The sequence below is a fragment of the Xenopus laevis genome, chromosome 8L, assembly GCF_017654675.1.
Source record: "Xenopus laevis strain J_2021 chromosome 8L, Xenopus_laevis_v10.1, whole genome shotgun sequence".
NCBI lineage: Eukaryota > Metazoa > Chordata > Amphibia > Anura > Pipidae > Xenopus > Xenopus laevis.
This window is the reverse complement of record NC_054385.1, coordinates 112,766,040-112,779,525: the sequence shown is the minus strand read 5'-3', so window position 1 is coordinate 112,779,525 and position 13,486 is coordinate 112,766,040. Positions and strand designations below refer to the sequence as shown.

Here is a 13,486-nt window from a genome sequence, read left to right as displayed (position 1 = left end):
AACTGCTTAGCGAGATTTTGGCTCACCATGCTGAGCTTTGTTCTGATGGGAAAAGCTGTTATTTCTTTACTGCTTTGTAATCAAAAGAGGCGGTCTGGCATTAAAATTTTCTGGTTGGGCAGCAGATTTGAAATGTATCTACACATCAGATCTCTAGCTTTGTGCATTCTCAGCAGCGCAGTATATAGGCAATGATATCAAACCGATGATGACTATAATTGTGTGAATCATTGTGCAGTGTAATTATTATTGAATGGCATTGTCTTTCTTTCTAAAAACAGAGAAATTACATCGGAGATATTTTTAAGGAACAAAACCTAAAATCTAGACATAAATTGGATTGGATTCTTAGCGAGGATTTGCTGAACTTGAAGATTTTTATGCAAACTTATATTAGCCCCCACAAAGTCTCCCCCCCCCCCCACAAAGTCTAAAATAATGTGTGTGTTGAATTGCCATCATTCCCAGATTAAAGGATATATTCCGTCACACCCCTGATCAGATAAGACCATGCTTAGGCACCCCTGTCCACTGTAAAGAAAGCCCATCATTTCTTTTGTGCAATTTAGGGCACAAGTTTTCCCAGTACAATCAAATGCGGGCGATGCTCAACTATAACTCTCCGCTTGTTGTAGCGTCGGGTGCAAGCTGCAGGTTCCCCTGCCAGAGACCCACGTATAACTTCAAGAATCCTGTGAAAGTGGTTTTATTGTGCCAATAAACAAGGCAACATTTCGGGCTTGAGAAAGGGCATTGGCCCGAAATGTTGCCTAGTTTGTTGGCACAATAAACCACTTTCACAGGATTCGCGTGTTTCCTGAAGTTATACGTGGGTCCCTGGCAGGGGAACCTGCAGCTTGCACCCGACGCTACAACAAGCGGAGAGTTATAGTTGAGCATCGCCCGCATTTGATTGTTTGTTGATACACTTTTTGCCAGTACTACTCTTATTTATGAGGGAATAATTGGTTAAAGGTGAAGGAAAGGCTTGGTGCACTTGGGTGTGCTAAATGTGATTGTATTGACTTACCTGAAACCGTGGGGCATTGAAATTTTCTGCTGATAGGAGCACTGGCCCTGGGGTTTCCATCTTCATCTTTCTTTGCGCGGCTGCGCATGTGTAGTAGAATGAAAAGCCGAACTTTAACTAAAAAGTTGGCTATTTCGTTTAACTGCGAATGTGTTTGTCCCAGGAAATTCAAATAAAGAAGAAGATGGAAGAAGATCAATCCGTGGTGCTCACTGGTATAACCCCGGGACGGTGGAGTTTTCTGCTGATAGGAGCACCAGCCCAGGGTTTCAGGTTAATCAATACAATCACTTGGGGTGCCTAACATTTGGCACCCCCAGGTGCACCAAGCCTTTCCTTCTCCTTTAAAGGAGCTTTATTTTCTTTTTCTATCTGTGCCAGGGTATGTAACATCTGGTTAGTGCTGGTGAAGTCAAGTCGGGAACCCTCTTCTTCTAGAGATGATTAAATATTCATGTTTGGGGCAGCTGTTTGGGGATCTGTCAGTTCCAAAGGACTTCAGTGAAGTCTATTACATATGTGTGCACTAATGACTGAAAAATGGACTATGACACAGTGACACACAGGCCTTTATTTTAAAAAACAAAAGGAAATCATTTGGTCAGTCATCTTTTATCAATTTATTTCAGCTGGTAATGGTTATATGTTTAGCATTTTGTGTTGAAGGTTGAAGTGAATCTGTCTGTTGGCTTTATTATATGTGTTATTTTGTACAATAGGAGATCTTGTTTAATTATATATATCTATCTATATATGTATGTGTGTGAAAGACAAAGCTGTTAAGGCTTCAGCATTTTTGGAATAAAAAAAAAATCACTGTCCCTTTGTATTCCATTGGCAGGTAGATCAGTACCTATCCGAAGCAAAGGTATAATTGCATGAGCTTCAGGTCAATGGAAGTCTGTCATTCACATCTCATTCACATCTACAAGTCTGGTCTGCTTTCAGGCAAACTGTCTAGTAAAACTAGCAATATCCCAAGTAAGGGCTCTCATCCATACTGCAGCAGCCCAAGTCAGAAAACATTTCCAAAATTCACATCTTAATCTGGTTAATGGATCCACTGTATGCACTGTATTACTGAACAGAAGCAGTACGGAAATTAGTAAGATATTTCAGATTTTTATTTAGCCCAGAAACAATTTCAAGGTATTGTGCTAATGTAAGTCCATATAGGGCTATACTACTCAAAGACTGAAGGAATATTTGTTGTCTATATGTAAAGTTAGCCATATACATATAGGTATTAGACAGAAGCTTGTTAGTAACAATTTTATCATCTGTGTTGTCACACCTGCATTTAAACAAAGTTTCAATGCAATAATTGAATGTATTGTTTTTACATAGTCTCTTAATAGGGAAATATTGTTGATTTTAGTTTACTATTCCTTTTTTCTACTCATCTTATGTATATGTAGAAGTGTATACATTTGTATTCATTATTTTTCATATGCATGACTTTTACCCACAAAGACATGTACTGTACAAGTTTGCATCTTTGTATGAATACACATACTGTACACATTGGGGTTATTTACAATCAAGTCAAGGTGGAGAATCCATGGGGCAAATTGGGTGAACTCTGTGCTATGAACTGCTTTTTCCACGATTCTTCTTCACGCATACGTTTATATCAGTTACTGAAAATCCCATTGAAACCATAGCCTTGAAATAGTTGGTAGCACAAGATTTGCAAAATTGCTCCTCATTCATTGGTGTACCCCATTGTAGATGATCCCATTATGTGTTAATATGCTACTACCGATTGTAAATTTGATTACAGGATTGATCAAAATGTAGGAATAATCAGACTGCACAAAGCTGTTGAACGCTAGATAGACTGGGACCAGCAACACCAATAAACTGGGTGCATTTGGCTTCTAAGCCGCTCTAGAGAAGATTCGAGGATATTTGGCAACATCTGCAGAGCTACACATTTTAGTACCTATACTAAAGTGTAACTTGCCTAGAACTGTATTCCAGCCTGTTTGTGCAGACCAATTATTCCAACAATTTGGCCAGCCAATAATTTGCATGCCTTGCAAAATGATACCTGAATTTTCAGTTAGGTTCACATTTTTCTTTATTCTTTTTTGTTTTTAAATCTGTCTCTTGCCCTGTAGCAAATTAGACGGCCGGACGAAAACAAAGTCATTACTAATAGAGTTGGATCCTTCAAAGTAAATATGTTGGAAATGCTTGCACTTTTGACTTCCATCCCCACACATCTGAGGCTCCTTCTTTATTCATTAGTATTATTTTGTGATTGCTGATTTGCTGGCTGCCATTGTCTTTGTTCATTTTACTTTCTCATGTCTGCAAGTCCGTGCCAACTGCCAACCACAGTATCTCTTGACTTGGTTTCAACAAGGACATTGTCTGGAGGTCTGAAGATCAATTATGGAACTTATTTGCTGTTCTTCATATTTGTTTGTGATTGGGCATAACAGTTTTTCCCTAAAAGAAGTTGTCTTAAGAGAATTATAATCAGGGATGGGCGAATTTGACCAGTTTCGTTTCGCCAAAAATTCGCCGCAGGCAAAATGTCGCAGACGCCCATTAAAGTCTATGGGCGTCATAAAAAATTTGTTGCGCGGCGAAATTATTTTGTCGCACGTCTTTTTTTTTGGACGCACGTCTCCATACAAGTCTATGGTCGTCATTTTTTCGGCGAAACAAGGCGAAAAAATTCGCCCATCCCTAATTATAATACAAAAGTCCTTAATTAAGCCAATTTAGCTTTTTCTCTCCAAAGGACAGAACCATTCCATTGAGTCCCTCAAAAGAAGAGTATACTCTAAGGTGAATGTGGATACAAGTTTAAAGAGGGATTTCACAGCATTGCCCCAGGGTTTAATTGGTATTAAAACTCAAAACTGTTTTTGAATCTTTTAAAAAATATTTATGCTTTATGGTTAAGCTACTTCGGCTTGTAGAGATTTACGTTCAGGTAACCAATATATAAACAGGGGTTTCTCAATGAAACACTAGGGTTTTAGATGTCAAGCTTCTCATTTTATTATCAGCATAAACCGGCCTGGGTTTAAATAGTATCTGGCCCCCGTGCATAGAAAAAAAAAGTCCTACTTCACAACAGCAAAAAAAAATGACCAAAGCAGATATCCACATTGCTGTTAAAAATGACTATATTTAAGAATTTAAATGACTATGGCAATGAAAAATGAGTCCTAATATTTTCCTAAACATCTTGTATAATCTTGGAAAAAATATTCTAAAATAATTTATTTTCCTGGGAACACATGTCAAGTACTTTAGAGACGTTATTATCAAACTTTTGGTCAGGGTCTCCCTTAGTTAGTGAATTGAGCATAGATACAGCAAAATATCGGTGTATCATTCATTCAGTCACAGTTGCAAGAATATCGGTGACCGGAAATATATATTCACCCCAAATCTCACTCTAAGCAACCTTCAAGCTGGACTTTTAGGTGTCTCTAGGAGAGAAAATGGTTAGCTAGGTATTTTACACCTAGCTTAGAAATGCCTTTATCTCTCTCTTTGCCAAATAGTTTTCAAAATCTTAAATACTCTTATACTTTAATATTTAAAGTCAACAGTGGAAGAATGTCTATGTAAAAAAAAATGTAATATTTGATAGAAATGTAAGTTTGCATTTGGTGTATTCCTGCCAAGAGCAATCCATGACTTACTTAAATATACAGGCTTGATATGTCATGTGGTGATTTGTTGGGGCTTTATTTTACAGCATACTAAGGAAATTAAAAGGATTGTACTTGCTTGACGGCATGGCCCAAAATCCAAAAGTACTGGATTTTTTTATAGGAAACAATGTAATCAGTTTAAATTGATTCAAAATGTCACAAAAAGAAAATATTAACTCATCATGGGGCCTCATTTACTTAGTGCCAATGTACCTATAGCCTTGCATTCCACTAACAACAACAGCAACAATACATCTCATTACAGGAGGTTCCAGCATCCTGGCATAGTTGGGAAAATGTTACATTTATACATGTAACTATTACCCCAGTGCATCCCTAGAAATATTGGGTAAAGGTTGTTTCCAAGACAATTTATCACTTGGACTAATGCCCACTGCTCAGTGAAATGCCTCGGACATAGTTAATAGAAACCCCTGATTTAATTCTTTCGATGAGCACATGTAAGATACTAATGTATTCTTTGAATGTCAAAGTTCTGCTTGTCTTGTCAAGACAAGCTATTCCATTCTTTTAGCAACACCATATCAGCATCTTCTATTTCTACCAGAGAAGGAATAATTGCAAACCTCTGACAACTGTAAGAATCTCTTTAACACTTGAAAATGTACTTCTGGTTCAGCACCAGTAATATACAGACTGGTTAACTTTCACTGATTTATTGCCACATGCAGAATTTATTGTGTGTGTTTGATTCATTTTAATGTTTGGTTCCTAGCTTTTTTTATGTGCAAGAAAACGTATCTGCAGATGTAAAATATCTTCTGACCATATTACGTTATCTCCATTTTTTGTACTTATTGGAATTCACTTATTACACTCGATTGGATTTCCTCAAATCCATTTGTGTTATATACTGACTTTGTTCTTCAGTCTTTATGAAGTAACATCCAGCATTTTTGGGTTGTAGAGTCTTGTTGCCAGTTCATTACATAGAGTGGATTAAGTAAGACATCAGTATTTCTGCCCCATGCCAGGAGGGTAAAGTTCTTATTTAAAAATACCACAGGTATATTGAGACAGTATATGCTATTAAAATTTAATAAAAAATTGAATCCCTTTGTATCATATACTGAATTTGTTCTTCAGTCTTTAGGAAGTACCAGTGTCTACCATTCTTGAGTTGTAGAGCCTTGTTTCCAGCTCATTACATAGAATGTCTTAAAGGAGAACCAAACTCTTTTTATGAAAATCCCCTACCCTATATAGACCCCCTCCCTGCTCCCCCCCCCCAGGCTAGGTGTTACCCTGGGTAAGTGCCCCTAACGCTAACGTCCAGAGTTCACGGACGCCATCTTCTTCTCTTCGGTAATCTTCGGCTCTTCTTCCGTGGCTTTTGGCACATGCGCAATTGCTCGGGCCTGGAAGATTGCGCCAATACGCTGCTCTCTTCCCGAAGATTACCGAAGAGAAGAAAATTGCGTCCGTGAACTATGATGCCCTGAATCTGCATCGAGGGGAAAGTAAAGACTTAGGGGCATTTACCCAGGGTAACACCAAGGCTGGGGGGGCAGGAATGGGGATCTATGTAGGGTAGGTGATTTTAATAAAAAGGGTTTGGTTCTCCTTTAAGTAAGACATCACTGTCCAATGCAGGACTTTTATGGATCCAATTAAAAAATGCCACAGGTACATTGAGACAGTATATGCTGTCAAAATTTAATAGAAGAATGCTGTTGGTTTGCTTTCTTTAAAATACAATAAATATTTACCATATTGGATAGTGACATATACCAAACTACACTGATTTATTTTCTGTAAGACTCTTAGGCACCTCTTTTTGGAACCCCCCCAATATAACATTTATATTATATCCTTAAACCACTATGAGAGCTACAAATCCATGTTCCCCAGTTACAACTTTGTTCTTTTCTGTCCTGGGGTGGTCTTTGGAACTTTGTATCAGGCTGAAATTAAACAAAGACTTTGCTTTTAAAAAATGACTGAACTGTGCCCTGTAGAAAAGAGCAGCACTTTACATCTTTTAACAAAATGTCTGACCTATTTTATGAGCCTGAATCTCTAGACGCGGAGCTATGTCAAACATCTATAAAAATGATTGGGATAGCCATCAAGAAGTTACTGCTTAAGCAGTATTGAATTATCTACAAAGTGTGGAATGACCTCAATACAGCTCGTTTTTAAAGCTTTGTTTTTTGTCAGAGAAGGAAAATAAATCAGCATAGAGGTCAAGATGGGCTTTTTATTGATACAAGAGAAAACCGAGATAAAATTGCATAATGCAGAGCTTTGCTGAACATAATAGTAGTATGTGCTTCTTGGTAATGGCTTGGTGTACAGCTAGCAATCAACCTGTCACCAGTCTCTGCTCAAGTAGAGCAAGCACTAAAACCTCTCTTGTACTTACTATCTCTCTAGCATATTTCTTGTCACCAACTAAGTGTTCAGGCATGCATCACTCTCACAATGCCTGGTAGTATTTCCAGCATTGTACATATTAGGGCAAGGAGAACAACAGGGCAGAATGAAACTGGGAGAAGTTAATGTCATCAAGGATGATTAATAAAGAGCAATTGCACTAAAAGGCTTTGTGACCCCATTAAAGTACAGTACCCCTGGCCAGATTACTTTATATACAGTATTTACTTAAAGGGGACCTGTCACCCTAAAAAATAATTTCAAATTCTTTTCTATCATGTTAGTTGAGCAAAATAAACTTTACTTACACTGTATTTATTATTTAAATTTTGTTTCCTTCTGTTTTGGAATTATACAATCACAGCAAGCAGGCAGCAGCCATTTTGTGGACACGGTTATTAAGGGAAATTGTGTATCACCCCAAAATCCCCAAAATCTTGTGTATGAACCAGAATGAGGGACCTAATGTCCATGTGCAGTGCCCTACACAATTATAGAGCCTGAGGAGGGAAGGGGGAATGTGGGGAGAGCAGTGACATGTAGGAAGTGCTGAATGGAAAGTGAAAGTAATTGACTGCCCCGCCTCTATGCCACGGGCATAGAGGCGGGGCAGGTAATATTTGATTGACAGTTTAGATATTTAAACGCCTTTATAACAGGTATGGATGTTTTAATGAAAAAAATTTTTGGGGTTCCATATTTAATTTGGAAAGGACTTTCATTATGCAGTTTTTTATATGTAGGTGACAGGTCCACTTTAATGTTGTACTAAAGGTATCAGGGTGTTAAAAATCAACACATTTGCAAATGTTAATGCAACAAATATTTATTAATGTTTACGTCAAGGAACATTGAGGGGCAGTAAAACCTTTTTTGATCAAGTAGCCCACGGTAGTATTTGAGGTATGTTTAGAATCATTTGCTGATGTTTAACGGACTCCATTTTCCCCTCTACACCTACAATGCAAATTGTTTTTATTCATCAAATGCTGCTCCTTTTTTTCTCCAAACAAACCTTTTGTGATTGTAACCAAAGAGTTTAATATTTTTTTCTTTAGTTCACAGCACTTGTTTCAAAAAGACTTCTGGCTTGTCTAGATGCTGTTTTGCACACCTCATATGTTGACATTTGCAATAAGGCTTACTCCTGATGACTCTTCCAACCAAGTCATGTAGGTGCAAGCATCTCTGCAGCGTGGGAAAGTGCAACACCAATCCTTTGTCAGTCAAACCTTCCTTTGCAGTTATATGAGGGCTTGCAGTTGCCTTTTTTGGTCAACATATAAGCAGTTCTCTGAAAGTTTTCTTGGTCTTATAGACCTTGTCTTGACTCCCACATTTCCCCTTAACTGACATTTCTTATTAACATTTCCCCTTAACTGACATTTTTAGATGACATTAATGCAGAGGTATTATCTCCTTGGCCTTCAGGCTGATTTCCTTCTGGCACTGCACCATATCCCCACTTCTCTAGGTTGGCCAACCCCACAATGCCATACTCTGTTCCCCACTCAGAGTATCCATATCTTTTCTTCCTTCCAAATATTCACATTAGCCTTTTGTTTCTGCGACATCAGCTTAGTAACATTCTTACAGATACCTGATAGTCAACTTGCATTGGAGCTGTGCTGTGCAATTGACTGATATCACGCTTGCATTTATAGATCAAGAGTATTTTATTTATATATTATATGTGTCTTGTAGTAAACAAATTGTATGCATTTTATCTCTGAGGCTATACGAGTCAAAACATTAAGTCTGTGAATTTTAAGAGTGGTCTTTCAAAGGCATTCTTATATTTTTCACAACTTTTGTTTCCCCTAATGCGCACTACTACATGTAGTATTAATGGAATGTAAGTAATAATTTTATTGATTAAACCAAATAGATTTTATTTAGATTTTACAGTCTTTTGGGCTTCATTAAGCATGGTGTAATACAAAAACTTAAATGGCACATATTTATGAAACCACAAGTAGGATACAGTAAAATTCTTACCCTTTTAACACAAGTATGGATTTCCAATAGCACATCAATCAGTTAGCCTGTCAAAGTAGTGATTTAAGTGTCCCAGGTTGTTACAATAGATTGTGTTTAGGGTCCATCAGTGGTTTCATTAAACCGTGTTTATAGGCAGTGTGTTTCTCAGAGTGATCTATAATACCTTCTTCTAGCTCAGGTCAAGATTCATTTCCATGAACAGGAATAGATGAGTGTATCTTGTCCTATCTCTAAACACACAGACACACACAAAAACACACACATATATCGGCACTCACAAAAAAAACAGGTGCCTGGGTGCAATCCTCAAATATGAGTAGCTATATAGTCCATAAAAGGAGCACTCTCAGGTCTTACGAAAAAAACAAAGCATCTTTTATTGTGGGCACAAAAAACGAACGTTTCGGCTGTGGCACCATATATATATATATATATATATATATATATAGCTTTAAGGATCCATCTGGGTGAAATCAATTAAAAAATATTAGCGTATAATTAAATATAAGCGTCATACTGAAATAAGAAACTTTCTGAATATAATCATTTAAAAATTCTGTACCATTTTTTAAATATTCAAGTTTACTATTCCATCTCAACATCTGTCTCTTCATGCTGGAGTCGGAGTCCGATTTTTTAACAGATCTAATATATCTTTTGGGGGGTCCTTTTTCTAGCAGATGTATTGGAGATAACTCAAATAACTGAATCAAGCACAAACAAAATAACTGACTAAGGCACAAATCCTGCATGTAGAGTGAGAGAGAGTTTCTGTTGGTTATTTTAAACCATGGGCTCTAATCCATCTTCTAGGCAATGGAGCACCCCCTAAAAAAGATGTTATAGACCTAACTCTTAATTAAAATGTGTCTCTGACTTCTGCATGAGGAAAAAATGAAAAGAAGCAGATTGCTGAGGGGGAGATAGTGAAGAAAAATTTTCAGAAATTATACAGATTTCTAATTATAATAATTATTATTATATTTTGAAAATTTCAGTATGCTGAAGTTATATTACCCAGTTGTAGGGGTTAAAGAGTGTCAAAAATAATTTTATGATCACAAATGTGTATCAAGGAACACATTTGTCTTATGTGTTACAGTTTTATTAATCATTCATGCTCCCGTCAACCCCAAATAAATTTATAATACACTGCGGGGTGGTGCTTTATTTTAGAAGAATTTTCTTTTTATCTGTTTAGTTACGTAATTTAATTTTTGGTCGCTATTTTCTACTCAAAGTGTAAAATGCTGATTCCAGGTTTGTATTTTATAATAATTAGACCCTTATGAATTAATTTTCTCTCACTTTTGATAGTATACAGCTAATGATCCAATTAAAGAAAGGATGTTATTTTGGCCCCTTTATTATTGATTTAAAGGGGTAATTCATCATAAATATAACTTTATAGGGACTGTATATCAAATGTTAGTTTGTTCTTGCTGAAAATTCAGGTTTTCCTGCAGATTGCATTTTTTTGTTTTTTTTTATTAATTTTTCTTGTTAAAATGAATTTGTAATAAAAAAAAAATCAGCAGCTGTTGAGATTCATTGAAACCAACGGGCACATCAGCATTTGAATGGAATCTCTATCATTACACTCAAAACTTTGTGCAGTGCAAGACAAATTTTCTTTGATGCTTTCACACTTAAACTGTCATGGGAAAAAACATTTTTTTCAAAATGAATCCGTTAATTGTGTTGCTCCTGAAATCCATTTCTCAAAAGAGCAAACAGATTTTTTTATATTCAATTTTGAAATCTGACATGGGGCTAGACATATTGTCAATTTCCCAGCTGCCCCAAGTCATGTGACTTGTGCTCTGATAAACTTCAATCACTCTTTACTGCTGTACTACAAGTTGGAGTGATATCGCCCCCCTCCCTTTCCCACCCCCGAGCAGCCAAACAAAAGAACAATGGGAAGGTAACCAGATAGCAGCTCCCTAACACAAGATAACAGCTCCCTGGTAGATCTAAGAACAACACTCAATAGTAAAAACCCATGTCCCACTGAGACTCCTTCAGTTACATTGAGAAGGAAAAACAGCAGCCTGCCAGAAAGCAGGCACTAGTCACATAACTGGGGGCAGCTGGGAAACTGACAATATGTCTAGCCCCATGTCAGATTTCAAAATTGAATATAAAAAAATCTGTTTGCTCTTTTGAGAAATGGATTCAGTGCAGAATTCTGCTGGAGCAACGCTATTAACTGGTGCGTTTTGAAAAAAACATGTTTTCTGATGACAGGATCCCTTTAAGAAATTTCTTTTGACAAATTATAAATAATCCAAAAAAGTGCAATAATGCGCCACAACATTTCTTATGCAGGAGATGTGCCAGAAAAAATTGAAAACCAACTTTGCCCTTTAGTATTAATTATACAAATGTATTTTAAGGCAGTGTGCAATTTTGCTTTTTTACTTAAAATTTTTATGCTATTCAAATTTTTTTCTTCGACAACCCACAGGCTTCAAATTTAAACTGCTATCTTGTTACTAGTGTTTATTTACCCTAACAACTAGCCTGCAGTTAGCAGAATGGAAAATGAAAATAAATAAATAAAAATAGTAATTAATCTGAAGCCTTACTGTCCTGTTATTTGTTTTAGAAACTCTTCTCCAAGAATTATTTTTTGTTCATGCCATGATGGGTCAAGATTATTAATATTTTTTCTAGCATTTTGTTAATATCAGAAAGCAATCCTCTGGGCTGGTTTTCTTTGAGGGAAACTTTTGTCCTTTTATTTTATCCTTTTATTTTGGAGTTTTTAAAGCAAATATTTCAAAACAAAGTGATCGTTTTATGACCTCCTAAGAAAACATATTGTACCTAGAAGCTTTTCAATAAGCAATATCATTTTTACTATTTTCGATGTGCCTGAGGACTGGGGTTGGCAACTGCTTCTTTCAAACCCAATAAGCATGATCATTGTGCACCCTTTGATTCATGTATGTTCCTACTTACTGCAAGTGACTGCTCTGCATAACAAGATCGTAGTTGTTTGTATATCCGCCACACTGCATGCTTCATGTACAGTGCAAAATAATCGCAAAAGGAATTCCTTTTCAACTGTATGCTAAATGGCAGCAAGAAATGTCTTGAACTGAAACAAAAAGCCTTTTTATTCTTTGTTTTTTTAAGAAACAGGATGCTTTTTCAATTGATTTTCTGATGTCCACATATAGCTTCACCGAAAACTGGAGAATCTCAGGGATCACCTGCAAGGCAATGACAAAGGATACTCTCTCAGAGTAAATGTACGATGTACCATTTCTCTCTTCCTTTATTTTTGTTTTGATTTCTGATGGCCAATAGAACAGAAAAAATATACCCTACCTTACCATCCCATGTACCTTTTCCTAATTCTCTTCATTAATTAAATTTTTTTTGTTTAGCAGGGGTTTCATTCGAGTTCTCACCAGTATTTTGCCATTTTGTGAAATCATTTTGATTTGACCTTAGTAATGTATTGTGTAGTTAAATTGCAACACTTTGCAACTAAATGCACAATAGCTTCATGAAGGTATATCATGCCCTTAAATTCAAGAAAATGTTTTAGAAGGTGCCCAGATTTTGACATCACTTTGCATTGTTTTCCTTTGTTTGTCAAATATCTTCCATGGCTGTATTGAAATTTTCAAAATTTGGTCTACCTTCCTTCACTGTTATTGTACACTTCATTTGATGTAAGAGATATATTAGCAATCAGATATTGAGATATGCTGAAACAAGTGGGGATTTTTTTTCTTTTTAAATTGAAACTAAAGTGAATATTGGGCAAGATTAAATTTGAAGAGAAAAACATATTTTAAATTCAATTCTAGATATTCCTGTAGAATTGTGTTGAGTTTTCATGAGATTAATAGGGATGGGCGAATTTTTTCGCCTTGTTTCACCGGAAAAATTACGCCCATAGACTTGTATGGCGGCATGCGTCAAAAACAATTTCGCTGCAATTTCTTTGACGCCCATAGACTTTAATGGGCGTCTGCGACATTTCGCCGGCAGCGAATTTTTGCCGAAACGAAACGGGTCAAATTCGCCCATCCCTAGAGATTAACCATGAGTTTTTCTCATCAAAGCGAATCTGGCCCAAAATCCGATAAGTATCACTCTTTCCTATAGCATTCAGAGATGAACAAAAAAATTACTGTAGTGTTACTCTCGAATAGTAATAATATAATGACGTTGCTGCAAGGTGCCTTATAAATAACATTGCAATACTGATACGCAAATATGCTAAAATTCAATTGTAGCTAAAAAAAAATTCCCATTTTGTGCAAAATTGAATTCATCAGACTGGTAGAAATTGTGAAGTAGACTCAAGAAAATATTGAAAATTGGAATTCGTTTTTCAAGCTTACTTGATAAA

The 13,486-nt window shown here is 36.4% G+C and overlaps 1 protein-coding gene across 20 annotated transcripts in view; it reads left to right on the top strand.

Moving 5' to 3' along the window:
• The window catches only part of gphn.L (gephyrin L homeolog), a 216,335-nt gene that overhangs the window by 154,898 nt on the left and 47,951 nt on the right, over positions 1-13,486 (top strand). For 5 of the 20 annotated variants that reach the window (XM_041572206.1, XM_041572204.1, XM_041572201.1 and 2 more), the window contains 3 exons: positions 1,872-1,898; positions 3,154-3,210; positions 12,300-12,371. In XM_041572206.1, coding sequence (XP_041428140.1) covers positions 1,872-1,898; positions 3,154-3,210; positions 12,300-12,371 — 156 coding nt within the window. 20 annotated transcript variants of the gene reach the window in all.